Raw genomic sequence first — 25,608 nt, forward strand, 5'->3', positions numbered from 1 at the left:
TTCTCTGTGTACTTGGCAGAGCTGACTCTCCCTCCAGGAATGTCTCTTCTCCTGGCCTCTGAGATCCATCCCCTACCCCTGTATCTCCAGGCTCTCTCTTCTTTCATCTTCTTCCAAATCTTCCTTACTGGCTTTCCTCTCTCCACTTGCCCCTAAATGCAGGTCTTCTCCAGGCATTCTATACACCCTATGGTGTGGCCATATTCTTTGGTCCCTCTTTAAACATCACTTCCACCCCAGGAGCTCCCAGGAGCTCTCCAGTCAAGAGCTCTCTCCTAAGCTCAAGACCTGCAGTCTGATCACTCCCAACTCTGCCCTTCTCTCCTGGGGGCCCACAAGGACTTACTCACATTTACAGGTTTCAAATAGAGCTTTTTCAGCCCCTTCTGTAAACATGCCCCTGGTCCTGCATGCTCAAGCCCAGCGGATGGTGCACCATCCAGGGCTGCAGACAGACACCCTGGAGGCCTGGACACCAAGGCCTCCCTTCCCTTCACAAGATGGTAAGCTTCCACAGGCAAGTTTTCATCTTCTGTAGCTCCTGACAGAGCACGGAGTGCAGCACAGGGCAGGCACTCAATGATGCTGCTTACTGAATTAAATGATAAGTGGGCTCAGTGATTAAATGATCATAATGGCCATTAGCAGGAACAGGTGAAGTATGATGCAATATGAGAGTTATTTTAAAACAAAAAAGAGAGAGAGAGAGCATTCTAGAAACCCAGAGGAGGTCTGATGAACTTTGCCTGTTAGAATCAGGCAAAGGTTTCCATAAGAGCTGATATCTGAGTAAGCACTGAAGAAGGGGGCAAAGAAAGAAAAGAATTGTAGTGACGTTTCTGCATGCGTGCACACTAAGTTGCTTCAGTCATGACCAATTCTTTGCAACCCTATGGACTGTAGCCCACCAGGCTCCTCTGTCCATGGGATTCTCCAGGCAAGAGAGTAGGTTGCCATGCCCTCCTCTAGGGGATCTTCCTGACTTGTATGTCTCCTGCATTGGCAGGCGGGCTCTTTACCACTAGTGCCACCTGGGAAGCCCAGTGGTGTTTCTAGTCTGGGGTCAAAATGCAAATTGTAAAGCTTTGGAAAGTCCTGTGCAGAGATTGCCCAAACCTGCCTTGGTGGATAAAGAGGTGAATGAGTGACGGGGGTGTGCAGGTGTCTGAAGTGGGGACCAGGTTCAACAGGAAGCCATCTTCCGATCTATGCCAAGCCCTCCCCAAGGTGCGCCTCTGACAGCTGCAGCAGTGGTGAGAACTGACAGTTACCATCGTGTCCGGCTGTCCCCTTGGCCTTCAGAGCCCGTGTGCAGACGGGGGAAGAGCCCCGACCTCCGCTTTATGGGGCTCCGTGACTGGTTCTTCGCCGTTGCCACCGCCACAGGAGGCTGCCAATGAAACTGCCAGAGTGAGTGCTGACCCCCCAAACTCAGCCCTCCTTCTCCTCCTCCACCTTTCCCACCTACAAATAGGCCCTGGTCTGGAGGAGATCCCAGCAAGCAGCAAGCCAGCCAGGAAGGTGAGATCTAATAATGGGGGAATGGGAGCTGGGACCCTGAGACTCAAGCCACCTGCAGCCTGTTTTCCTGTGTTCTTAAGCCAAACCTGTTACCCAGCTAACAATCTACCAAAGACCAGAATTCCTGGAGGTCAGGGTCACCCTAAGGAGAGTCCCACATATTTAGAAGGACAGGATGACTCAGACTGAGAACCACAGAGCTGAGAGTCCTGAGAGAGACCTGGACCAGTCTCTGGCCTTCACCAGTGAGGATGCTAAGGAGCCCAGGAATGAGGAGATTTGGCCTAGGTCATATGGCAAACCCCCAACAGACAAGCACACGTGCCTGGGCTCCTGACTCTACCAAGAAATGGGTCCAAGCTGGTGTCACAGATTGGACCCAATAATAAGACTGAGAGCAGCAGAGTCGGGTGCACACACAGCTCCAGGCAAGGGGAGCCCAAGACTGTGGCTCTGCTTCAGCCACATGCAAGGGGACCATGGAGAGCTGGGAGACCGTGGAGGAGGAGATGAGAGCCTATGGCCAACATTTAGAGCCCATCAGGCTCCTAACCCAGGTCCCAGCTTCTGCCCTCCACCTCAGGCAAGTGACAAAACCCTCTGGGCTTCAGTCTCTTCATCCACAGAATAAAGATAAAACGGCCCTACCCTGCTCATTCACGGACCTTGTGGGAGGAACCAGATAATAATGAAAACATTTGGTAAGTTAAATGAATTATGTGAGGGACTCCCCCAGCAGTCCTGCAGTTAAGACCACTTTTCAATGCAGGAAGCATGGAATTAAGGTTGGGGAACTAAGGTTTCACGTGCCATGGAGTATGGCCAAAAAATAAATAAATAAATTGTGGGACATTATTTATAATACTAATGATTAGTATCGTGGTAGACATGTTCTGCAATGAAAAGAAAAAAGTCTAATCCATGCAAATGCAAAGTCACTTTGCTTTTTTAAAGAATTGACTGGCTCCTTGGCTGGCCAGCTTCTGGTGTGAGCTGACCAGACTAAAACCCACAGACCTGCCAGGTTCCTTCCTTGGGAACTGTCTACACAGTGACTAAGAACTCAGACTTTGAATCGGCGAGACCTGCATTCAAATCCCAGCTCTTCAGCTTAGCTGGGTGACTTGTAGCAAGTCACTTAAACCCTCTGGGCCTCCTTTTCCTCCAGGAACTGTCACTGGAATGGATCAGATAATGTTCACGAATGATATAGCTCAGTGCCTAGTGCTCAGCAAAGCCCAAAGCGGGTGGGGGCGGGGTGGGAGACAGCTACTGTTATCATTAATAAGAACAAAGCAAGGACACGCCTCTCACAGTCAGGGGTCCCAAGCCCCGAAGCAAAGAGACTCACTTCAGGCCCATTTTGCAGGGTTGGCTCTGAGGTTGACTCAGTGGTCGAGCAAACTCGGGGAACAGGATGACAAAAGGGCCTCTAGGCCGGGCCAACCCCAGGGAGGCAGGCTCCATTTCAGAGGCCTGGGCTCACTCTCCAAACAGCCTCAGTTTCCCTCTGTCATCCCTGCTCTAAGTTGCCTGGCCCCAGCCTCCCCCACTGGGGCCGGGAGGATGCCACCCCCGGGCAGGCAGCTCTCACCGAGAAGGTCGTCTTGGTGACCTCCACGCTGTTATGGGTGATGCCCCCGCTGAGGCTGCCGGGGATGCCCCCGCCATGCTGCTTCTTCTGGCTGCTCACCATGGTCTCCATGGAGTGGCTGCGCACGCGGATGGCCCTCTGCGGGGAGAGCAGATGACAGAGGCCTAAGGGCTGGAGTCTGGTCCCTTTCGATGACCGTGTCCACTTGATCGGGTCTGCAGACGCAGCCCTCAGCATGTACACACATGATCACACACTCACACTCACTACTGTTTGCAATTTTAATATACTCCATGCTCTGGGCATGGGTGGCTGTTTGCAGGCAGAGGTCAGAGAGGACACCAGCCAGAAGAAGTCTAGGGACCAATGTCCCAGCTCCTGGCAAGGTGGACAAAGGCTGTTATCTTCATTTTACAGGTGAGGAAAGAGAGATTTGGACAGCCAAGTAAACCCGGGTGACCCTCGTCTGGCTACCACCTCTCCAAGCTACAGCTTCCTCGTCTGTAAAACAAGAATGATGCACTCCATGCAGGATCACGTGGGGACTAAATATGGTCATGTGCCTGACCCCAATATGACTTTTTCTTGCACAAATTAAATGTATTTCTATATTTATGCACCAGCTAGTCCTTCTGCCATCATCCCAAAGTGTGCTGTGTGCAATGTGGAATACATTCACCTTGCTGAACCATAAGGAGCTCTTACTAATCCACGCACTGAGCCTTCCCTCACACTTGCAGGGGCTTAAGAGATTATGAAGGCAAGCCTCCAAACTGACACAGCTGCTGGAAGAAGAGATGCATGCTCAGACCGGGCAGAGGCGTGGGTTCTTGCTGGGGGCATGGAACTGCTCAGGCCCATGTAGGATCACCAAAGCCCAAAGGGCACGTGGGCAAACAGTGACGTGTCCAGGAGGGGACAACCAGGATGGCCAGGGGCTTGTCACAGAGCAGGCAGGGATGAGAAGAGCTCAAATCAAGGCTGCTGAGCCCTCAGCAGGGATGGGCCGAGGAGGTGATGACCACGCCCTTAGGCGGCTCTGCAGACCAAAGTGGTTCTGCAACCAGATTCATGGGCAGTAGTCCTCCAGAGGCAGTGCTCAGCTTGACCCAGGGGAGGATTTCCTGACCAGGGAAGGCTCACAGGATCCCACCTACCACGTGGATGCTACTCCCTGGTTCTGGACGCCTTCAAAGATGACTTGAATGTTTAGGAAGGGAAGTTCTCTCCCATCACCTCCCTTTCATCACTCATTCGGTGACTCAATAATACAGCCAGGAGGCAATGCAGCTTAGAGATCACCAGCATGGAGTGCCAGGGTCCTACTGCCAGGACTATATCTGGACTCTCTGCTCCACCACCTATCAGCTGGTGTCCCTGGTAGGTTCCTCGGCTTTTCTGAGACTTACCTGTGAAGTGGGATGGAGGAGATCTACACCGCAGGGCTCTGGTGAGCTTGCACACAGAGGGCCCAGCGCATCATAAATAACCCACGTATGTGGCTACTCTATTGTTAGTGATAAGATCTGTTGTGTGACTCCCGTGTGCCCAGCACTGTGCCAGAAATAAGGAGATTTAAGGGAAGGGAGTCAAAAGAGTTGAAGACTCAGCCCCTACCTCCAAGAAGCATACGCGTCAGCTGGGGGAACAGGACACGTTCCTTAAAAATAGGGTGACGCCAAAGACCCAGGGCCAGTGGGGGGCGCCCTCTGCGTTCAGTAGCTGTCCAGGGCCCCGGGGCCTCAGGTCCACATACAAACGTACATGCACGCACTGCCTTAGTTGCTCACACGTAGGTGCCTTTCCCCTCCACTGCCACGTCGCTTGTTGGTAGCAGAGCCACCATTGTCCAATGTCCCCTCTTCCTCCTTGAGACAAAGGACTAAATCATAACCCCCTCATCCCCCTGCCAGTAGAACATGAGGGAATGCCTTCTGGGGGCTTTGGGGAAAGGTTTCCTCAATGACCCCCAAAAGAAATGTGACATGTCTGCTTCTAAAACCACAGCAGCCACCTGGGGGCCAAGAGGCATCAAGCCTGAGGGACGAAGCTGACGAGCTGAGGATGCCAGAGGGGAAAGGAGAAGAAACCTGGATGACCATGAGCCACCTCAAGCCCTGTTTGAAGTGAGCTAATGGACTTTCCTTATTGTGTGAGCCAGTAGAACCTCAGCTTCAGAAAATTGACGTGGAAGGATGAACATATAGACACAGCTCCCATCCTCACGGGGTTCATTCCCACACTCGCACACGCATGTGTCAGCTTACACACTCCACGAGCCAACCTCCAGGTGGTCTCATGTGGGAGAGCTAACCTCCTTCCCTCCCTTAAAGTATTGAGAGAAGAGCTTGGTCTGCAGCACGGTGGTCCCAAGAAATCAGCAGGAATGGTGCCCCCAACCCACACAGCAGACCCCCTGGGGGTGTCTCCTCAAGGTCAGGCTCTGCTGAGAACCACAACCTGCCTGCCTTTCCGTCCTGACAAGAGAAGCTGGTTCAGGAAGGAGCACTGTTTGCAAATAAGCATGAAACCTACCAACCTCCCATTCCTCATGCCACCTAGCCTCTCCCGTCTGAGCGAAAGACACCCCTTAAGGGATCTCATCTCTCTCCTCCTCTCTCCCTGTCTAGGCTCTAGAGTCACTGAGCAACAGTTTACTGCAACATGGTTAAAACAGCCACCACATTCTGTTCATTTCATCATGCGAAGATCATTAAGTTACGGACCTTATGGAGAACTGAAGGCAGGGAAAGCAGGGTACCATGCTAGGGAGTCCCCAGATAAATATCAACGATCCTTAAATGAATCAAGTGCTCCATCAATCTCAACATCACTTCATTCCATGGGTGCCCTCAGGTGCCACCAACACTGGCCATCAGCAACGCCGTGTCAACTAGTCATTTATGTTCTGATGTGTTCCCTGCGGTCTCTTTCCAGAGAACATCTGACATGGGTAATAAGCCCTGTGTGATGGTATCTGGTCTACTGAGCTCCACATACATGATCTTATGGAATCCTGCCATTCCCAGATGCAGAGAGGACAGCACCAATAGAAAAGGTCCCTAGAGGTAAATGATGACCCAGGTCACACTGCAGGTAAGAGATGGAGCCAGGACCCAAACTCAGAACCTGGTCTCTAAACAGAAGGGCTCCAGGATCCCAAAAGTGGTTCAGATTCAACATATAATTCAACTGGTTGATGGACTGAAGGTGATCAGGAACCATGAAGCTTTAGCACCTCCCCTCCACCACCACCACACACACACACACAAAATCTCCAACAGTGATGTCAGGGAAGAAACTTCTTGAATGCCCCTGATGCCGCTGTTTGAGTCAACAAGACAAGAAAGATAGATAATGGACTGACAGGGAATTCCAGGGATGTGCAGGGCAGCCATCTGCTGCTCAAAGCAAACAGGAGGGGGTTTGCATCCTGGTTCTTCCCAGTACAGCATGTGAACCTCCCGGAGACAGTCCTCTGGCCCATAAACATGAGGATGACATGGGTGTGCTGGACACCTCGTGTGATACCTGCATGCTCGGGGTCAGCTCGGGGTCAGCCCTCCTCCTCCACCCTTAGGGACCAAAGGAGAGCAAGACAATGGCTCCCTCCAAACCCTAAAATAATGCTTGATTCGGACAAAATCACCCAGTGACATGGTCTAAAGTATTCCATCAGTTTCAACCTGCTATAGAGCTGGAAGCACCAGGCTTCTCAAGTTGGGCAGAAGGTAAAGGATGAAGATAAGAGCAGAGGGCAGTGCTGTAGAAAGAAGAAGGCAAGGGTGCAAAGGCGCATGAAACCTTTGCAGGAGCATCAGCCCTGCAGGGACCAACTCGACCTGTTCCCACTCACCCCAGTACATCCAGTGCACTGCCCCTCTGCTTCCCACAGACAAGCTCCTGCTTCCAAGGCTGCCTGTGCCAGCAGCGGACAGCATGACCTTTGGAAAGGTCTTCTGCACACTGATCTGAAATCTTAACATTTCCAGCCCTTGGAATCTCTGACTCGTCTATTCCCAATTCACACAACTATCCCTACCTGTCCTCACAGTCTGCTCTCCTACCAGCCAACCACCTCCGGTTGCATCGCCATCCCCAGTCACTAGGGTTTCCCAGGCCTCAGTTCACCTCCTGGCTTACCTTCAAATGAGTTCTCCTCTGGGAGAGTCAGAAAAGAGAGAGGGAGTCACTTTCTGGGTACCTGCTCATGTCACTTCATTTCAGCTGGGGAAGGGAGCTGAGTACCAGTTAGCATCATGGAGGAAGCACATCTCCTCCAGGTCAACCACAAACCTATCATGCTTACAGATGGGTTTTGTGGTGTTCCAGTTTAACAAACTCAAGACACAGTGCCCAGACATGAGCACTAATGGGGACATGCCTACTGATACCAGGCAAGCACCAGAGGTAGGGAAGGGCATTGGAGAGAAAGGTGCTAATTGCTGGCCTGCTGGGATGGCTCCTAGTCAGGAAGTACTAAGGTCCATAATGGGTCTTTGGTCCCTCTAGCAGCCCAGTGGGATAAGGAAATATCCCTCTGCATCTCCACCTCGACAGACCAGAGCTCCAAGCCACAAGCTACAGGGCTGCCCTGCCTGTAGGGATTTCTACAGGGATTTCTGCAGCTCGGTGCTCCTCTCCTGCCACTAGGGGTCAGAGAAGACCAGTGCATCACCTACCACATACCCTCAGAGGTTGGGAAGTCACCTGACCACTCCCTGGTTGCTGTGGTCCCAGTTCCCCTGACACTGCGTGACCATCCCCTCCATGGTCCTTCATCCCCCTTCTTCATGATGAGGTCAGCGGAGGGTTAGCTAGCTAGCGGGCTAGCTCTGTGTTTCTTGCTTGGGGTATTAATTCCCTGATAGCTCAATTGGTAGGGGTATTAATTCCCTGATAGTTCAGTTGGTAAAGAATCTGCCTGCAATGCAGGAGACCCTAGTTTGATTCCTGGGTCAGGAAGATCCAGTAGGGAAGGGAAAGGCTACCCACTCCAGTATTCTGGCCTAGAGAATTCAGTCCATGGGGCTGCAAAGAGTCAGACACGACTGGGCGACTTTCACTTTCTTTCACATAGCATGTGGATACATCAAGTATCATCACTCTTCTCCTTTTATTGCGTGCATGCTTCGTCGCTCAGTCATCTCCGACTCTTTGCACCCCTTTGGGCTGTAGCCCGCCAGAACAAATAAAAACTTCATCAATAGGTGGCAGTGGTTCAGAATGGCATTCGAGAACAATAGTCGAGAGGTCACTGTTTTTCAGTAATGTACACTCCTTTTAAAGAAGTCTTCTTGCAAGCCTCCAAAAATATGTTCACGGACCTCCAACAACAGTGGTCCCTGGACTGTATCTGCAATATACCTACCTAGTCCATAGAAATATCTTTTAATGGTGAGTTTCAAGGTAAAAGTTTAGCCTCTATAATTAGAAATATGCACGTACAGATAGATGGATACTTATGCCTATATGCGTGCTAAGTCACTTCAGTCGTGTCTGACTCTTTGCGACCCCATGGAATGTAGCCCACCCGGTTCCTCTGTCCATGGGATTCTCCAGACAAGGCTAGTGGAGTGGGTTGCCATGCCCTCCTCCAGGGGATCTTCCCGACCCAGGGACTGAACCCACGTCTCTTATGTCTCTTGCATTGGCAGACGGGTTCTTTACTACCAGCGCCACCTGCGAAGCAGGTGAGATAGATACTCATCTAAAGCAAAAGTGCAAAATTTCAAAGGGTTTGTAAACAGGCAGATTCCTCAGAATATCTCTAAGCATCTCAGTTTGAAAAGCATGCCTTGATGCTCACAAACGAATGGTTCTGTTTCTCATGAGAGAAAAGCTTAAATGAGAGCCAAAGGGATTGAAGTAACAGGTGAAGAGCTATTCTAAGTAGTGTGCCGGGCAGCACAACCCAGGGCAGTGATGGGTCTGCCCTGGAGGTAGAAGAAGAACAATCACAGAGGCCAGAGGAGAGAGGGCTGAGATGGCTTTCAGTCCTGGGAATTCTCAGTTCTGTTTCCACGTGCCTATGAGATGAGAAATTTGACAGGAGAGAGATGAAACACGCAACTTTTCTTCCTGAGGTCATTTCCTGCACCGTTCCTATGAAAGATTCCACGGAGGTCTGAGTGAGGAGTTCCAAGGGAATGCCAGTGATTCTGACACCCAACACCACACAAGTGGCCCCTAAAGAAATACCAAAACTAGAGACGGTTTCCTGAGCTGGGTCAGACCCAAGGCAAGGTCACAGGCACGGCCCAAACATCAGAACCCTCCCATCTACTGGGCTTCATGCCACTACACCTGGCCTGCCCCCAGCTTGGGAGGCATGCAGGCAACGATGGAAGGGACAGGGAGAAAGAACTTGAGTTCCCAGCAAGGTTTGCAAAAAAGAAGCTGATCATAACTGGCAGAGCTCTGAAGGCTTACTCGGTGTGACTGACCATGTGACTGACCATGACGGTGACCGTGACATGACTGTCCCCTTACCCGACAGTGCTACCTCAAAGACAGACAGGGAAGCAGAAAGCAGAAGCGAGTCTATCTTCAGCCTACAGTTGGAAGGATTTAGGGTTGAAAAGATGGATTCCCTGGATTACAGGATCAAAGACGAGCAATGATAAAGTCTTGAAGCATCTCTCTTGGAAAAGCCCTTTAATTGGACCCCCTGGAGTCAAAGATACTACTGCTTCCCCAGCTGGAGGCAAGAGCCTGAACAAATGGCCTCAGGCCACTCTCCCTTAGACCCACAACCTGTCTGTAGCTGCTGGGGCCATTTTATCCACTGTCCACAGCCTACACGCTTTTTCAGGTTATAGAAACATTTGAAATCTAAAAAACTAAGTATTAACTCCTCGATACAGAAAAAAACCTGCAAAACCAAAAGCAACAAAGGTTTCATTACATGTCTGCAATATACAGCATGATGTTAGCTAGCCAACTGCAGCTCGAGTCTTACATGAATTACATTGACTGTAGGACTCAGGAACAGCTTGATGTGCTTGCTGTGATGGGGGGTGGGGGGAGCCTACAAAGGTTTTCCCAATTACCTGGTATGGTCACCCCTCTCTTGGCTGGGCTAGCCAACCTGGCTTCCTCCTTCCTCCCCTTTCATCTCGTCTCTTATCCCTCATCCCCCTTTCTGCTTGATCTCCCAATTTCTATTTCACCCTGCCTGGCTCTGACCATCAGGACTGAAACAGATGCCCCAGGAATCTCCCGCCAGCCTCAGCAAGCAGCTTGGCTCCTACCCCCACCCCTGTGAGGAATCTCAGCAGCTGGCCCCAACTAGATCAGCAGAGCCCTGCCCTGCTCTCTGCAGTCCAGCCTGGCAGCCAGGGATGGACCCCAGGCTTGTCCAGGCCAGGCTAGCAGGGGTGGAGTCCTAACAGAGTCGGGAACCAGGAGGCAGGGTCATGTAGCTGTTAAGAACAAGAGCCTTTGGAATTTGGCAGACCCAGATTTAACTCCCGTGTCTGCTGGGTGACGGGACAAACTGCTTTGTCTCTTTGAGTCTTAGCTTCCTCACATGTAAAATCACACCCATCATTATTAAAACTGAGTGTGAATTATCAAACCAAGATTATCATGCCCATAATAACAGCCTTCCTCACAGGGCACAGAGGGCAGTCGGGAGGCTTTTGATGGGATCATGTGCATTAAGCTTTCACTTTCCATGAAAACAGTAATACCAGCTAACACTTCCACTGAGCACTTCTTGTATTCCAGGCCACATGCACTTTTCCAGGCATCATTTCAATGAGTTTTCCCACTGACTCCACGACAGAGGTCCTATTGATCATCCCTGTATTGTCGGTAAGGAATCCGCAGCTCAGAGACTTTAAAGACCATGCCCAGGATCACATAGGGCTGGGATTCTAATATGGGCAGGTCCAACCCAACCTCACACATACTGCCACCAAAATGGCAGCTTTATAAATCATTCTGCAATGGGCAATCCAGCAGAACACAGACCTAAAAACCAGAAAACCTGGGTTTGAAACAAGGCTCCACCTCTCCTGTAGGGGTAACATTTCGAGCAGCCCTTTGGCCTCACTCAGTCTATCCCCTGGTGTGTGAGTGAAAAATATTGATTTGGTCAAAAAATTCGTTCGGGTTTTCCCATAAGATGTTATGGAAAAATCCAAATGACCTTTTTGATCAATCCGATAATAAGACCCAAGTTCTGCCAACTGCACAAGCTGACAGCCAAGCTCAAATTGGAGGATGGGTGTAAACACTGGGTAGACCAACCAGCACTTGGCAAGCATGTGATGATTAACCTTTTATCCCAAGTGTCTGTCAAAGCCCGACTTGAACACTTCCAGAGACAGGAGGTTCACTACTTATTTTAGTAGCACTCTCCGGTTAGAAAAGTCTCCATTTTGCAAAGTCCACAAGGACTTGCCTGTAACTCCATCCCACCGGCCCTGGCCAGGTTCTCCACTGCCCTGCCAGTTGCGAACAACCCTTGCAGTCTCCCACACTGGCTGCCAGAGACCCCTAGGGCTTGTGTCCTTGCCTCTGCTATCCTGCCCTGGCGTCCCCGACCACAGAAAGAGGCAGATGGAAGCAGTAATGTTCTTATTTTGCACAGGCTCCTCTCCTGCTGCTAATGCTTCCCCTGTCTCTGCCTACCAGACCAGGCCAGGAGGAGATGATACAGATCAAAGAAAAGAGGTAGAAGATGGCCAGAGACACTGTTGGTGCTCTGACTGCTCACATTCCCCGATGCCCCTGCCCTCTGCAAACACCTGTGATGCCCCTGCTGCCCGCCCCCCTCTGGCTGGCACTTGGGCTCTGGGGTCAGGATCACGAGGACTTTGTCCTGCTGTCTTCCAGGGGTCCACCCTACACACACCTCGTTGTCCTAGCAATAGCCAGCCACTCTTGTGTCTGTACCTTAAAAGACTCCAGGAATCCCCCATGGCCCCCATTCTCAAACTTGTCCTCTTCGGGGCCCAGTCCCAGCATGGCCTGAGTGTGGGCATGGAGTTCATCATGAAGGTTGTCCAGGAGGGCGGCCCTCGTCCGGTCCTGGAAGGGAAAAGGGGCGTTGTGAAGCTGGCACTGGTGGCAGAGGCCTGCCCTCTCCCTGGGGGGATCCAGACACCTGGCCCAAGGGCTGCTATTCTGATCAATTGCATCCGGGCGACGGTGTGGACCTACCTCCTGTCTGGGCTCCACACTCACAAATGCTGCAGCTAACTCAGGCCTTCTGCCCTCTACCCTCTGCCCCTTTTCCCTGGACCATCCTGCCCTCCCACGGCTCTGCCCTGATGACTCCCCACCCAGATCTCTTTCCCAGGTGCCACCTCCATGTACCCAACTACCCAGAGCTCTTCTCCATCCAAATGTTTATCCAGGGCCATGTATATAGCCTTCATTGTCAGGGGCAGGGCGGGGGGCGGCAGTGGAGGGAGGGCATTCACACAGATCAGAACAGACTCTTCCAGCAACCTAGCCTTTGTGAGCACCTCCAAATAGCAGGTCTAGATAGAACCCATCTCCAGTGGTGCCCATGTTAGCAAAGAGCCCGAGCCAAAGGCTCAAGAGCCACCTCACAAACCCACTTCCCCATACCCTTATAAACATCATGTCTTTCTGATTCTAACCATGTCCTAGGCCCAGTATAAGCAGCTGTCACTATGTCTTTTGGACTCCCATAATAGCTTCTAACTGGCCACCCTTCCTGCCCTCTTCCCTTTCAATCTCCCCTCTCTCCCACACCCTCCTGTATTTTATTAGGGCCCCATCACCTCTAGCTGGAAGTCTTTCTTGATCTGACCCCCTAGCATTGCCAAAGGGGCCTCCCACCATTCCAGACTCCACATGAATGCTTAGGCCACATTCAATCCTCTAGAGTCATGCTCACAAAGTCATGCTCTGAATCTGCTTGGCCTTTGCTCATGCTCTCTGTTTCTCACGCCTGGCATAACCATTCTCATTCTTTCTTCCCGGCAAAAGATTTATCAGATACCCAGATTCAGCAGCTCAAGGGCCACTTCCTCCAAGAAGCCTTCCCTGAACACACCCTCCGTTCCCCAGATGCAGAAGCGGCCTCAGTACCGGCCTCCTTCACAGTCTAGTGCACTGTATCCTATCTGTGTCCCACCAGCCTACAAGCTCTTTAAGGGCAGAAACTCTGTCTCCAGGACCCCAGGACCCCAGGGAACAGAACAGAGTCCAACACACAGTAGGTGCTGATCAGAGAATGGCTGACTAGACCTAAAGTTTGGATGGAGTTCCCACAAGAAGAAAGAGCTCCATACCAGCACAAGGCTGAAGGCTTTGAGGGGCAAAGATGGTGCTTCCCCATCTTAAACAGCCCCCAAGAACAGACCCCCCAAGAAAAGGCTATCCGGGAGGGCAGGAGGAAGATCAGAAACCACGCTCTCACCTCCAGCTTCGCAAACTTGTCCGACTTGCAGCAAGCGTTCTCCGCGTTGGTGAGCTTGGTGAGCAGAAACTCCCTAAACTCCGGGCCCTGGAACAGACAAGACATCCCACCCTTATAGCTGTTGTTGCTCAAGGGGCTTCAGCCACAGGAAGTGGTAGGCGGAATAGAGGGTCTGGGAAGAGCCCCTCAAAGGTCTGACACTTCATCGTCTCTAGCCCAGCCCAAGCCCACCTGCTAAGATACCAGCGCAGAAACCAGCTTCCCCAGGGCTGGGAAACCAACCCTCACACCCCACAGTGGCATTTCCATGATGGCAAGCCATCTGTGCCCAGGGCTCCTGGGACTGGATCATGGCATAAAACCCTTCTTTTGGCAGAAAGGTAACCCCAGCGTCAAACAGCCTGACAAAAGACCCTGTGCGGGTCAGGCTGGCAGCACAAGGAGAGGTGGGGCGAGACCCCACACGAGGAGATTCCCCTGACCCTGCTGCAGGTGCTCCTGAAAGTTCCAGCCCAATTCGGCCCCCTGCACTCCCTGCCACTCAGGTGTGGAAACCTAGAGTCTCAGATATGAGAGGGGCAGAAAGGAGAATTTCTTACCTTCTGGAAAACAGGGGGGCTGGGCAGGGGTGGGCCGAAGGCAGGCACGTCTTCCCGGGCGGTGACTGAGACCTGAAACACAGAGGGGCGTGGTGTGGGCCAGGAGGGAGGAAACGCAGCTGAGGATGATGCGTGTTCAGAGCCCCGATCCAGGGGATCTACTTCCCTTCTCCCTCCGCCCCTTCCGAGAACACAGTAAGATGCCTCCTGAGCCATCGCCGGCACACCGGAGTCACTGTTCCTAGAAGCGGGGCTGGACGGCATAGAGCCATCCACACGCATTCCTCTGCCTTCCTCTGCAACCTGAGGCTGGACGCCAGACACCTGGACAGGGTTGAGGAGCAGCCTGGAACCCTAATTCTAAGGCAGTAACAAGGGCCCAGGAGATGCTATCTCATTACCTCATTCGACTGGGATGCTAACCCTACAGAGAGGACACAGGGAGGATTATCAGCCCTGGATCCCTGATGAGGAACCAGGTGCCCAGAGCTGTGGAGCCAACCCTGCAAAGGCTCCAGAGATGAACAGAGAATCCAAAGCTTCCCAATCCTGCTCTGGGGCTCTCTCCCACAACACTGACTCCCAAACCTAGCCAGACTTCAAAATCCCTTCAAGTGTTTAAAAATAAACACCAATGGCATGGGCTCCACCCTGAGCCTACTGAATCAGCAGCTCTGGGGTGAAGCCAGGAGTCTGTAACTATTCGAACGCACCTAAGAGTTTCTGTGCTGTCGGTGGACTGGTGTTCAGGAGCCCTGGTCTCAGATACAAAGCATCGGTGAGACTAGGTGAGGCTTGAACTAACAGAGCACCAGAGCCCAGGCTGGGAGTCCTAATTCTAAGGCAGTAACAAGCGCCCAGGAGATGCTATCTCATTACCTCATTCGACTGGGATGCTACTCTACAGAGAGGACACAGAGAGGCTGGGAATGAGGGGTCGGGGGACACCAAGGTGCTCTGCATGGGGGTGCCCCAGGCTCTGGGTAGGGTGTGCACCTCCGGCCCGCCTGCTGAGCAGGAACTTGGTGAGAGGGGGCACCGAGGTGTTCTGGGGTCTCCCAGGCCTGGGACAGGCCCCACGCCTGCACCTCTCCTCCACCTCTGCACGGAGGTGCCCTGGTTTCACCTCCAGAGAGGCTGCAGGCCTCTCTGGCGACTCTGCCCTCTCCCATCCCCTGGCGGCTGCTAACGTGAGCCCAGTGCTGGTCCGCCGCCAGCCTCCCAGGCCTGTGAAGTAGGGCAGATGCAGAGAGTCTGCCAGGCGGGGTGAGCAGGCAGCTCGGAGCCCGGCCAAGCAAAGGTCCTGCCAGGGTCTGGAGGGGCGGGAGCCAGAGAGGGCCGGTCGATATGACTTTCTCTCCCCAAGCGCAGGGCTGTCCTCGCAGCTGCCGCCACTCCCACCCCCAGCCCCTGCAGTGCCCCGAGTCAGGAAATGGTGTGTGTTTGACTGACGTGATTTCTGGCTGGTTCCAGCTGCCGAACTGTTCCCCCTCCACCACCCACCGTGCAGCCATGGCACAAGTCAAGAATTCCACCCGTGGAGCCAAAACTGGGGGGAGGGGAGGGGAAGGCCACTGAGGGGCTACTGATGCAGATGAGGCCAGAGGCCAGGCTCTGCTCTCCCTTCTTCCCATCCCGTGCCCGCTCCTTCTCAGGCGTGCGTTAGAGCAGTCTGTGCTGACTGGGGAAGACACACTCTTAAATCCACCCCAGTCGCCCAGCCAGACAAGCCCACGGAAAGGAGAGAGGAGCCTTCCTTTGACGGCCATTCTCGACCCCACATGCTCCATCTCCTGACCCTTTTCCAGCCAAACGTCCGAGCCTCTGTTGTTCCCTCTTCCTGGGGACGGTTGAGTTGAAAGCAGAAGCTGCCTAAACACAACCTCACCTTCCTGTTTTCTAAATCCAGCCAAGGCCTCCCTGCAGGGGTGGGGGCAGGGCTCAGGAGGAGAGAGGCAGCAGGTGACTCTGGGGAGAGACTCTTCAGGACTAGAAAGCGGAAGGACGCGTGGGCCTGTGGGTAACGAGGATGCGCCAGGGAGGCGGGGAGCCTCCAGGGACTTCAGGCTTACTAAGATCCTGTCTGTCCAAGCGTGGCCTGGAAGCCTTAGGGGACCACAAGGTTGCCCAAGCAACAGACCAGTAGTGAAGGGAAGCAGGTACACAGATAGCAGCCCACCCCTGTGGTCTGCTTCACACAAGATTCCTGATGCTTTTGCCGAACTTGAAGAGTCTGGAAGGGGAGGGACTCCTAATGATGGTTCAGCTGGAGTTTCAAGTTAGCAGGTTAAGGATGAAATTCACATGTGAAACACACTCCAATGTGATGTTTCATGTTTCTGGGACTCACACCCCAGGTCGTGAGTCCACGTTCCCACGTGCCCTGACAGCTCTGGGATGAAGACCACAGTCAGACAGGAACAGGACTCCAGCTCCACTGTCTCCACGCTTGGTGGCTTCAGGCTTTATGAGACACAAGCTCTCAGCTTCAATCTGCCTGCCTGTGAAACAGGGCTAATGGAAGCCTTCCTGGCTTGGGAGAACTCAAGAAGACTGCTTTCGGGGGCCGAGCACAGTGTCCGGCAAGATCAGATGCCCAGGAAGGGGTAACCATTTTCACTCGAAGCTTTTAATATTTTCCATGCTGTCTAATAAAGGACACCTAAAATACTACAGAGTTCCCCCAAACCACTTCTTAATCCACACACACGCCCGTCTTTCTCAACTCCCCCTACTTCCCCTGCTCAGCGTATCAGAACTACTCCAACTTCTTCATTTCACACAGAAGGCAACAGAGACCCAGAGAGGGAAGGAACGACCCCAGGTCACACAGCAGTCAGAGGCAGGGCCAGGACCAAACCCCGGATTTCAGAGCTTCTCAGTGTGGGGACCTTTCCTGCCTATTTCCACCTCTGTCCTTCACCCCTTCCTCTTGCCGGTTGTTTGTTCTCCCCAGGGGGGCCCTGGGGCACTGCTCAGCCCCCAGGGAAATCTCAGCCTCCTTTACCATAGCCCCTAGGCCCGCAGGGGTGACACTTGGACCCCCTGAAGGATCTAACCATGTCCTCAGTTTGCCCATCACTGGAGTGCTGCTGGGGGTGTGGATAGACAAAGCTTTGGGGAACACAGTGGAAGGCTAATCCTCCTGCCTGCCCCGCCCCCTCCCCGGACCCAGCCCCCAGCTCACAGGTCTTGCCTTCTGGCTTCAGTTCTGTCTGGCAGGTGGAGCCTGAGGTCCCACATTCCATGTGCAGCCCCCCTGTCCTTATGAGCTCTGGTTCTCACCCTCTCCCTGAGGACAGTGCATTTCCTGGGACCAGAGACTGTGGCTGGGGAGACTTGGTTTATAAAGACTTCCAGCATCACCACTGGAGGTGGGGTGGTACTTCCCTGGATCTCTGATTTTTTTTCTGTCTTCTATTTTCCCATTCTGCTAAAGCTCTTGGAAACTGAAGAGCCAGTTAGCTGAACCCCATTTCCTATCAGGAACTATAAGCAGATACAAAACATCTACAAGAGGCTTCATTTGGCCAGTAGACGAGCCATATGTATATATAATGACTGATTGGCAGGGCCTGGGAGCCCTCCTCTTCCACATCTCTGAGGCGCCTTCTCGGCCTCCACTGGCTATTAGAGGACCCAGGTGGCTGTCTGAGCATCCCGATGGTTGAACTGCACTCACGGCCTCTTCTGTCCCTTCCCTGAAACTATTTTTTATGTCACTTCCAAGTGACAGGGCAGGCACTGAATGAGAACACTTACTTCCACTGAGAAATTAATCAAGCCACTGTTTGAAGTGACTGCCCATGTCAGTCAAAGCCCTCAAGGAAACACCCAAACCATGGCTTCTCCAACTTTTCAGCTAAAACTGCTCAACACCAGAAGAGGATTGAACGTGGGCATGTAAAGGAATCAGCTCTTCTCAACAAGAGAGAGTTAGGGGGGCTGGGCTTTGTTTTATTCTGAAGCCTCCGATTTGGCTTTAAAGCTGATGTGAATTTTGTACTTAATACACTTGGGTTTGTACTAGTATAAAAATTATATAACATGATTATATAACAGCATTTTTCTTTCCCAAAATATTCAGGCAAAATTGATACTGTGTAAAGATGGCTAGGAGGTGCTATGGCCTCAGGAACCCCAGAGACCAGCACTGGCCTCAGCTACTATAGAGAAAACAGAGACCTCCCTGGTGGCACAGTGGATAAGAATCCACCTGCCAAGCAGGGGAGACGGGTGCGATCCTCGGTCTGGGAAGATTCCACATGTTGCGGAACAACCAAGCCCATGCACCACGACTTTTGAGCCTGTGCTGTGGAGTCCACAGGCCACAGCTACTGAGCCTGTGTGCCACGGCTGCTGAAGCCCTCCCGCCCTACAGGCCGCGCTCCACAGCAAGAGAAGCCACTGCAGTGAGAAGCCCGAACATCGCAGCGGAGAGTCGCCCCTGCTCGCCGCAACTAGAGAAAGCAGGAGGTCATCAGCAAAGACCCGGTGCAACCAAAAATAAATATAAACACATGCACAGGAAACATTTCAGGCCTACGGTTTCCTTTTCCCAGGCTCCTTTTCCCTCTCCCTTACAGTAAGGGAAAGCATGGAGCTCTCTGAGAATTTGAGTTGTGGCCCCTCTCCCCAGAAAACACAAAGAAGCATGTGAACTCGACATTTTGTCCTTATTTACAAGGAGTTCAAAGACTGTCAAACATCCACGTTTTAACTCTGCCCCAGTCTATCTCCCTAGGATCCCAGGCATCCCAACACCACTGTGATATAGAGAAACTGTTACCCAGGGAGTTGGACTCATTCCGCACAGAGAAGCGAAGGGGAGGGTTAGCGACACAGCCATCAGGAGAGGGTAAGGTGAGGGCAGCTGAGGCTCAGCTACATCCCCAAGGATTCTGAGCCAATGCGTCAGAAGGCTTAGACCCAGATGCTCACAACCAGCTGTGAGTCTTCAACTTGAGATCATTTGCCCAGAATGGCTAAATCAGAGGACCCACCCAGGGGCCAGGGTCTACCAGGCCCCCTGCTCTCCACCCTTCTCACCATGAACATCTCTCCTTTTTCTTTCTTCCCTTCATTTGTTACCACCCTCCTTCCGCTCCCCTTTCCTGACAGTCCTCTCCCCTTTTTCTCTTTCACTCTTCTCTGGCTGTTCCCCGCTCTAGGAAACGGCACTACCAGATTCCAGGTAGGGACACAGGAGCTCTTCAACCCCTGAGTTAGAGGTTGGGAAGCCCAGGGGCAGCAAGATGGATGCGATGACTTCAGGAGGCGCTCTCCAAGAGTCTCACTCCCAAATCCCAGAAACCCGAGAATTTATGGGAAATCTATCACATTTTTGGAGAATGGTCTGAGGAGCCACGAAGCCCTGGTGTTCCTCGATATTACTGATTCTACGTCCTTCCTCCAACGGGACTTTCTCCTTACCTTGTAGGATGGGGGCTCTGTGCCCGGGTTCTCGGCCTGCACGACAATGTAGGCATGTAAGAAGTTGGAGGCAATCATGTCTGGGACAAACGGTGTGTTTTCTTCTTGGAAGATGATGGCCACAATGTCGTTCCCGATGTGTCTCTTTCTCTGGAGCTAAACAAAAAGGTTTCCATTATTCTAAGCCAGTAAGAACATCCTGAAAACAGAACTGGTCTATATAGGAAATTCCCATTATTCTATCTTTATACATAAACCCTGGAACACGGAGACCTCTCTCTCCAGGGACCTTTTTCTTTCAATCTTTAGAAGCCACTAAAAAGGAAAAAAATGAGAAAAATGCCTAAGTTGTCAGGACCAAGCTCTACAGCATGTAGAGTTAGCCCTGACTCAGGACTCAGGGAAAATGGTTAAAAAGTGAGGCTGGGTTTTGCCCTCAGAGAGCTCACAATTGACCTGAGAGGAACACAGACACTGGTGGAGCTGCCTGAGAACACTAACAAAGGCACTAACAAAGCGATTTAGGGGCAGGAGGAGAAGGGGACGGCAGAGGATGAGATGGCTGGATGGCATCACCGACTCGACGGACATGTGTTTGAGTAAACTCCAGGAGTTGGCGACAGGGGGGCCTGGCGTGCTGTGATTCGTGGGGTTGTAAAGAGTTGGACACGACTGAGCAACCGAACTGAACTGAACTGAAATCAGTCACCACCCACAAAGTGCCTGATACTATGGGGGCAGAGAAGGGGGCAAAGTCAGAGGCCTAATGGTAATCCGAGAAGACTTCCTGGAAGAGGAGATTGGGAGAGAAGGGAGCACTTGACGGAAATGTGGATGCACGGGAAGGAGGGGCCAGAGGGAGAAGAACCAGGCTTAGAGAAATATGGACAACCTGGCTTGATGGCAGTCATGGGGGAGAGAAAAATCTGACCCCGATTTAGGATCCCAGGTTCTGCCAGGTGCTGTCACAGGAGCTCTCAATCACCAAGCACCTACTGTGTGCCAGGAACCATGCTGGGCTGTTCACACGCATGATTTCAAATGTTGAGGCCCTCCTGTATACCAAATCCTGGCTCGATACTTATCTAGCTTTGTTCCTTTATTAAGCACCTCCTGCATGCAAACTATGTTTCCCATTGAGTTTCCCACTTACTGAGCACCTGCTGTATACTGAGCCCCGCATGGGGCACTTTTACAAATCGTCTCACTTATTCCACACACAGCATCCTATTTCTTCAGATGAAAAATTAATATCCATTCAGTCCTTGCTGAGAGTCAAGCTCTGTGCACGTCCCACTCAACAGAGGAGACACCGAGAGCAAGACAGGCAGAGAACAGCCCTCAGTCTTAGGCTGGGGCGAGGGGTGAGGGGGCTGTGATGGAACAGAGCTGAAGGTAAAACACAGCAAAAACCTAGCTTGGAATCAAAAGGAGTCCTACTCCTGTTTGCTTCTGGAACATTCAGTAGTTATTTTAGAGCCAAATCACAGTCTCCTTTGCCAATTTCCTTTTTTCCTAAGAAGCCAGGCACTTTGTTTATAATATCACATCTGTGCTCCCTCCTGGGTTCCCTGCTCAGAAACAACAGAGTCCGAAGCTGGTGAAAGGCCCAAGTTCCTTCCTTATCTGCCTAGAGACTAAAATGGTACAAAGGGTGGGACAGGGCAAACAGGGCCACCGCAGACACCAGCTACTGGTTTCAGGGCTCAGGGAGGAAGAAAGGTAGGTCGGACATTCCCTGGCGGTCCAGTGGTTAGGACTCTGGGCTCTCCCTGCCGAGGGCCCGGGTGCCATCCCCGGTCAGGGAACTAAGATCCTGCATGCCACAGAGCATGGCCAAAATAAGTAAATAAATAAACAAAATGACTATTTCTCTATTTTACCATCAAAACAACTCCTCTTAAAAAAAAATTAAAAAAAAAAAAGAAAAACACGGTTTGCAGGGCAGGAATAGAGATGCAGGTGTAGAAAGTGGACTTGTGGACCGAGCATGGGAAGGAGAGGGTGGGCCAAATTGGGAGAGTAGCATTGACATACACATGCTACCTCACATATAAACTCGATAACTAGCAGGAAGCTTCTGTATAGCACAGGGAGCTCAGCTCGGTGCTCTGTGCTGACCTAGACGGGTGGCACGGAGAGGGGAAGGTGGGAGGGAGGCCCTGAGAGAGGGGTCACGTGTATACGTATGGCTGATTCATGTTGTTGTACAGCAGAAACACTGTAAAGCAACTATCCTCCGATTAAAAATAACTTTTTTAAAAAACTGGGAGGATATCTTTATGACTTGAGAAAAGGCAAATATTTCTTAGCCAAGATACCAAAAATGCATTAAAATTTTAAAGCAGTAAATTCAAAGCTACACATCATTAAATTTTAAAATGTTGCTTGTCAAAGAACTTTAAAAAAAAAATCAATAAGTCACAACCTGGAAAAAAACATAATAAAAAATAAATAAAGTAACAAAACTAAAAAAAGGCCAGGTCCTCCCTGAGGACATGCAACTGTCTGTGCAGCAAATGAGAGGGGAAGAGGGGACACACGTGAAGCGCAGTCTCATCCAGGGGTTTCCAGTCAAGCCAAAGGCTGGATTCCTGCCCACGGCAGGTGCACTGAGAGGTGAGGCTGTGGGATTAGAAAAGCTGTAGTGGGGTGAGGGCGTGTCTCGTGCAGTAACCAGCGTTACATCTCTGAGCCAGAAGAGTGGGCAGTGAACAGCTGCGAGGTAGGAAGTCTGCCACAAGCCAGGCACTGTACTGAGCCCTACAATCGGAACCCTACGTGATCTCCACCACTACTTTCTGACATTCGTGGTATAACCCCCATCTTACAGATGAGATGAATGAGACCATGAGGTTACCAGCTTGCCCAGGTCACAAAGCCCTAAGGTGGCAGAGCTGGCTCCAAGCTGCCATGTGCAGACCCCATCATGTACTCTTTCATCACCACTCTCCACGATCAGGGCACCTGGGCTTTGCTCCCAACTCTGCCCCTATCACCTGGGAAATAGTCTTAACTGCTTCCCCATCAGTCACAGAGGGGTATCCAAGAACTCGGTCCCGCCTCCCACGCAGGCTGCTGACCTGCGGCCTCGCTGTGACCGAGGGGTATCCAAGAACTCGGTCCCACCTCCCACGCAGGCTGCTGACCTGCGGCCTTGGTGTGACCGTGCAGTAGGACAGGCTTTGATAAGAGAAACAAAGTTGAACAGACAGGCCTCTGGATTATGAAAATGGAGAGAGGGGCCTCGGGCCCTGGGGGACACCAGCCTGAATCCAGGTTTTCACCTCGCACGCCCCAGGCTCCCAAAGCCATTCTGAACACAGTTACCTGCTGGGTGTCTCCCTCGGTAAACGGCAGCTTTGTGGAGACATGGAACATGATCTCCCTGTCCCGGAATATTGTGTACACTGATTCCACACCCGTCTGTCCGTGGGTCACGTCCAGGCCTCCTCGGAAACTGTCAGGGAAACAGGCAGGTGGCGGCAGGGAGAGAGAGAGAAAAGGGAAGTGGGCGAGTTGGCACGACCTTCCCTAAGGACATAGGGGCAGGAGAATGAATGGGAAGATATGGAAGAGCTGAGGGCAGAGAGATTACCATGTGGGGAAAGCAGATAACCCTCATCTGAGCAGATGAGCCCTGGTGTTCCAACCATAAATGATTATTTAGAAGACAAAGGCAGACCCTCCATTCCTAGCTTCGGCTGTGTCCCTTCCACACCATGGGAAGATGGAGGTCCAGCCACAGTTTCAGACAAATGCTGTCCCAGCTGCTAGGGGCCCCCAAGCCTGGACATAAGCCCTTCTCTCTGCCAGGGCAGGTCCACAGCCCTGAGCAAGGGCAGTCAGCTGTCCTGATGGTGGTGAGCCCCGCCTAGAGTATCCAGAGTCAGCAAGAAGAGGGGACAGACGCCTGACTTCTACCCAGTCAGTCCCAGAAGTGGAGGCCCCTCTCCCCCGCCATGGCAACACCCAGCTGGGAGATATCCAAGGGGCTTCCTTCTCTGGCTACCTCCTCACAGGCAGGAAAGAAAAGTACTAAGGAACTGGGTGGGCTTCTAGGAGTTGCACCTTCTTCCTTTATAGAAACATGGCTGCTGGTTGTGATCATATTCTTCAGCAAGGGGAGTGAGATACAGGTTCCTTTAAGAAAATGAAATAAAATAGACCCTGGACATTAAGTCCTCCCCAACCCCCATACATTGCAATTCAAGCCAGAAATGTGCTCAGCCCCACATGGAGGAACGCACAGGAGGCTGGGAGCTAGGAGCTCCACAGGTTCTAGACCAGCTTCTGCCACAAAGTCAGCACACACCCTTGGGCACATCACTTAATTTCTCCAGGCCTCAGAAAATAAAGGGATAGGGTTATATGATCACCAGCGTCCTTTGTGATTTTAATATACTTTATCTCATCAACTGTAAGATGTTAATACTTTTTGACATTTTAACATCTCTGAAATCAGATATATCTTATACTTTATTTTTGATGTTTTATTTATTCTGGGGGCCACTCTGTGCAGCCTCTGTGAAGCACAAGGGCTTCCCCTGTGGTTCAGCTGGTAAAGAATGCACCTGCAATGCGGGAGACCTGGGTTCGATCTCTGGGTTGGGAAGATCCCGTGGAGAAAGGAAAGGCTACCCACTCCAGTATTCTGGCCTGGAGAATTCCATTGACTGTACAGTCCATGGGGTCGCAAAGAGTTGGACACAACTGAGTGACTTTCACTTTCCCTGAAGCATACAGGATGTTAGTTCCCCAACCCTTGCCCCCTGGAGTGAAAGCTCAGAATCTTAACCACTGGACCAGCAGGGTAGTCCCAGGATATATCTTGTAAGGATGGCATCTTAGAACCAATGGAAAGTGGTATAATAAGAACAATAATAATGACATCCAGTGCTTACTCTGTGCATGAAACTGGCTTAAGTGCTTCCTGGGCATTATCTATGTTAATTCTTCAACAAGCCTGTAGGGTCAGTGCTATCTTTATCTCCCTTTTTATAGACAAGGAAACTGAGGTTTGCAGAGATTAAGTCCTCTTAACCTCTTGTTCAAAGTCACAGAGCTAATAAGTGGCAGAGATGAGATTTTGACCCATGTGTGACTGACTCTAGACAGCAGTGATGACCTTGAAGGGAGAGGAAGAGGGGAAAAGGGAAAAGGAGAAAGAAGAAGAGGAGAGAAGGGAGCAGAGGAAGGAAGTGATTACTGAACACCTATGCCATGCCAGGCACGGAGCTAGGTGCATTCACACGTTAGGAAATCCTGTTAAGGTGGCTGTTGAGGTGGAGAAATCTGAGGGTTTAGTCATGCTCCAGCCACAAAGCAAAGAATAGGTTGGCCAGGTCTGAAGGCCCTCCCCAAGTGTTGCCTTTGTCAAAGGAAATAAAGGGCTGAGCTTTCAAAGCAATCGCCCCAATATTCTCTCTGTCCACTTACAGAACCACAGGCTATTGCATAGATTCCTGCCAGAGGATTATGGTATTTGCACCAACTCTATTATCCAATTTTTTTGTGTTTTATCTAAAATGGTCACTTCCCACCCCCCACCCCCACCCCCATCCCCCCCCCCATAAACTACACAGGACTCTCTTTCCAGAATGCCTAGCAGGTGAATGACCTGCTCCTCTGGAACGGAAGGTGGATTCATTTAACTCTCAGTTTGAGCCAACTGTAATTAGGAAGGCAAGTCTCAAGTGGAATGATTTCATCATGCATCCCAAGGGCAAAAGTCAATGCCTTGATTCAGGTCATCTGCCGTTCGGGATTCTCCCCTGTACCACATGAAGAAGGAAATGGCAACCCACTCCAGTATTCTTGCTTGGAGAATCCCAAGGACAGAGGAGCCTGGTGCACTACAGTCCATGGGGTCGCAAGAGTTGGACATGACTTAGCAACTAAACCACCACCACCACCTGTCCCACAAATTCCTTAGAAATGCAATCAATGAATGTTGAGCACTTACTGAAAAGTAATCCCATGTTCCTTGTGTGTGTTGTTAACTCTCACATGCCCCCTCCCTGCTGAAACTCAGCTGTTAGCTCTCACCCCTCCTCTAG

General features: G+C 51.6%; 1 protein-coding gene across 4 annotated transcripts in view; it reads right to left on the reverse strand.

Moving 5' to 3' along the window:
- The window catches only part of RAP1GAP2 (RAP1 GTPase activating protein 2), a 216,497-nt gene that overhangs the window by 12,012 nt on the left and 178,877 nt on the right, over window positions 1-25,608 (reverse strand). For all 4 annotated transcript variants that reach the window (XM_070390219.1, XM_070390218.1, XM_070390220.1 and 1 more), the window contains 7 exons: window positions 22,880-23,009; window positions 19,550-19,705; window positions 14,117-14,188; window positions 13,518-13,604; window positions 12,020-12,154; window positions 3,116-3,253; window positions 1,272-1,390 (listed from right to left, as the gene is read on the reverse strand). In XM_070390219.1, the coding sequence (XP_070246320.1) occupies window positions 1,272-1,390; window positions 3,116-3,253; window positions 12,020-12,154; window positions 13,518-13,604; window positions 14,117-14,188; window positions 19,550-19,705; window positions 22,880-23,009 (837 nt within the window). The remainder of the gene's footprint in view (window positions 1-1,271; window positions 1,391-3,115; window positions 3,254-12,019; window positions 12,155-13,517; window positions 13,605-14,116; window positions 14,189-19,549; window positions 19,706-22,879; window positions 23,010-25,608) is intronic.

The sequence above is a fragment of the Bos mutus genome, chromosome 19 (genome assembly GCF_027580195.1).
Source record: "Bos mutus isolate GX-2022 chromosome 19, NWIPB_WYAK_1.1, whole genome shotgun sequence".
In the NCBI taxonomy this organism is placed as follows: domain Eukaryota; kingdom Metazoa; phylum Chordata; class Mammalia; order Artiodactyla; family Bovidae; genus Bos; species Bos mutus.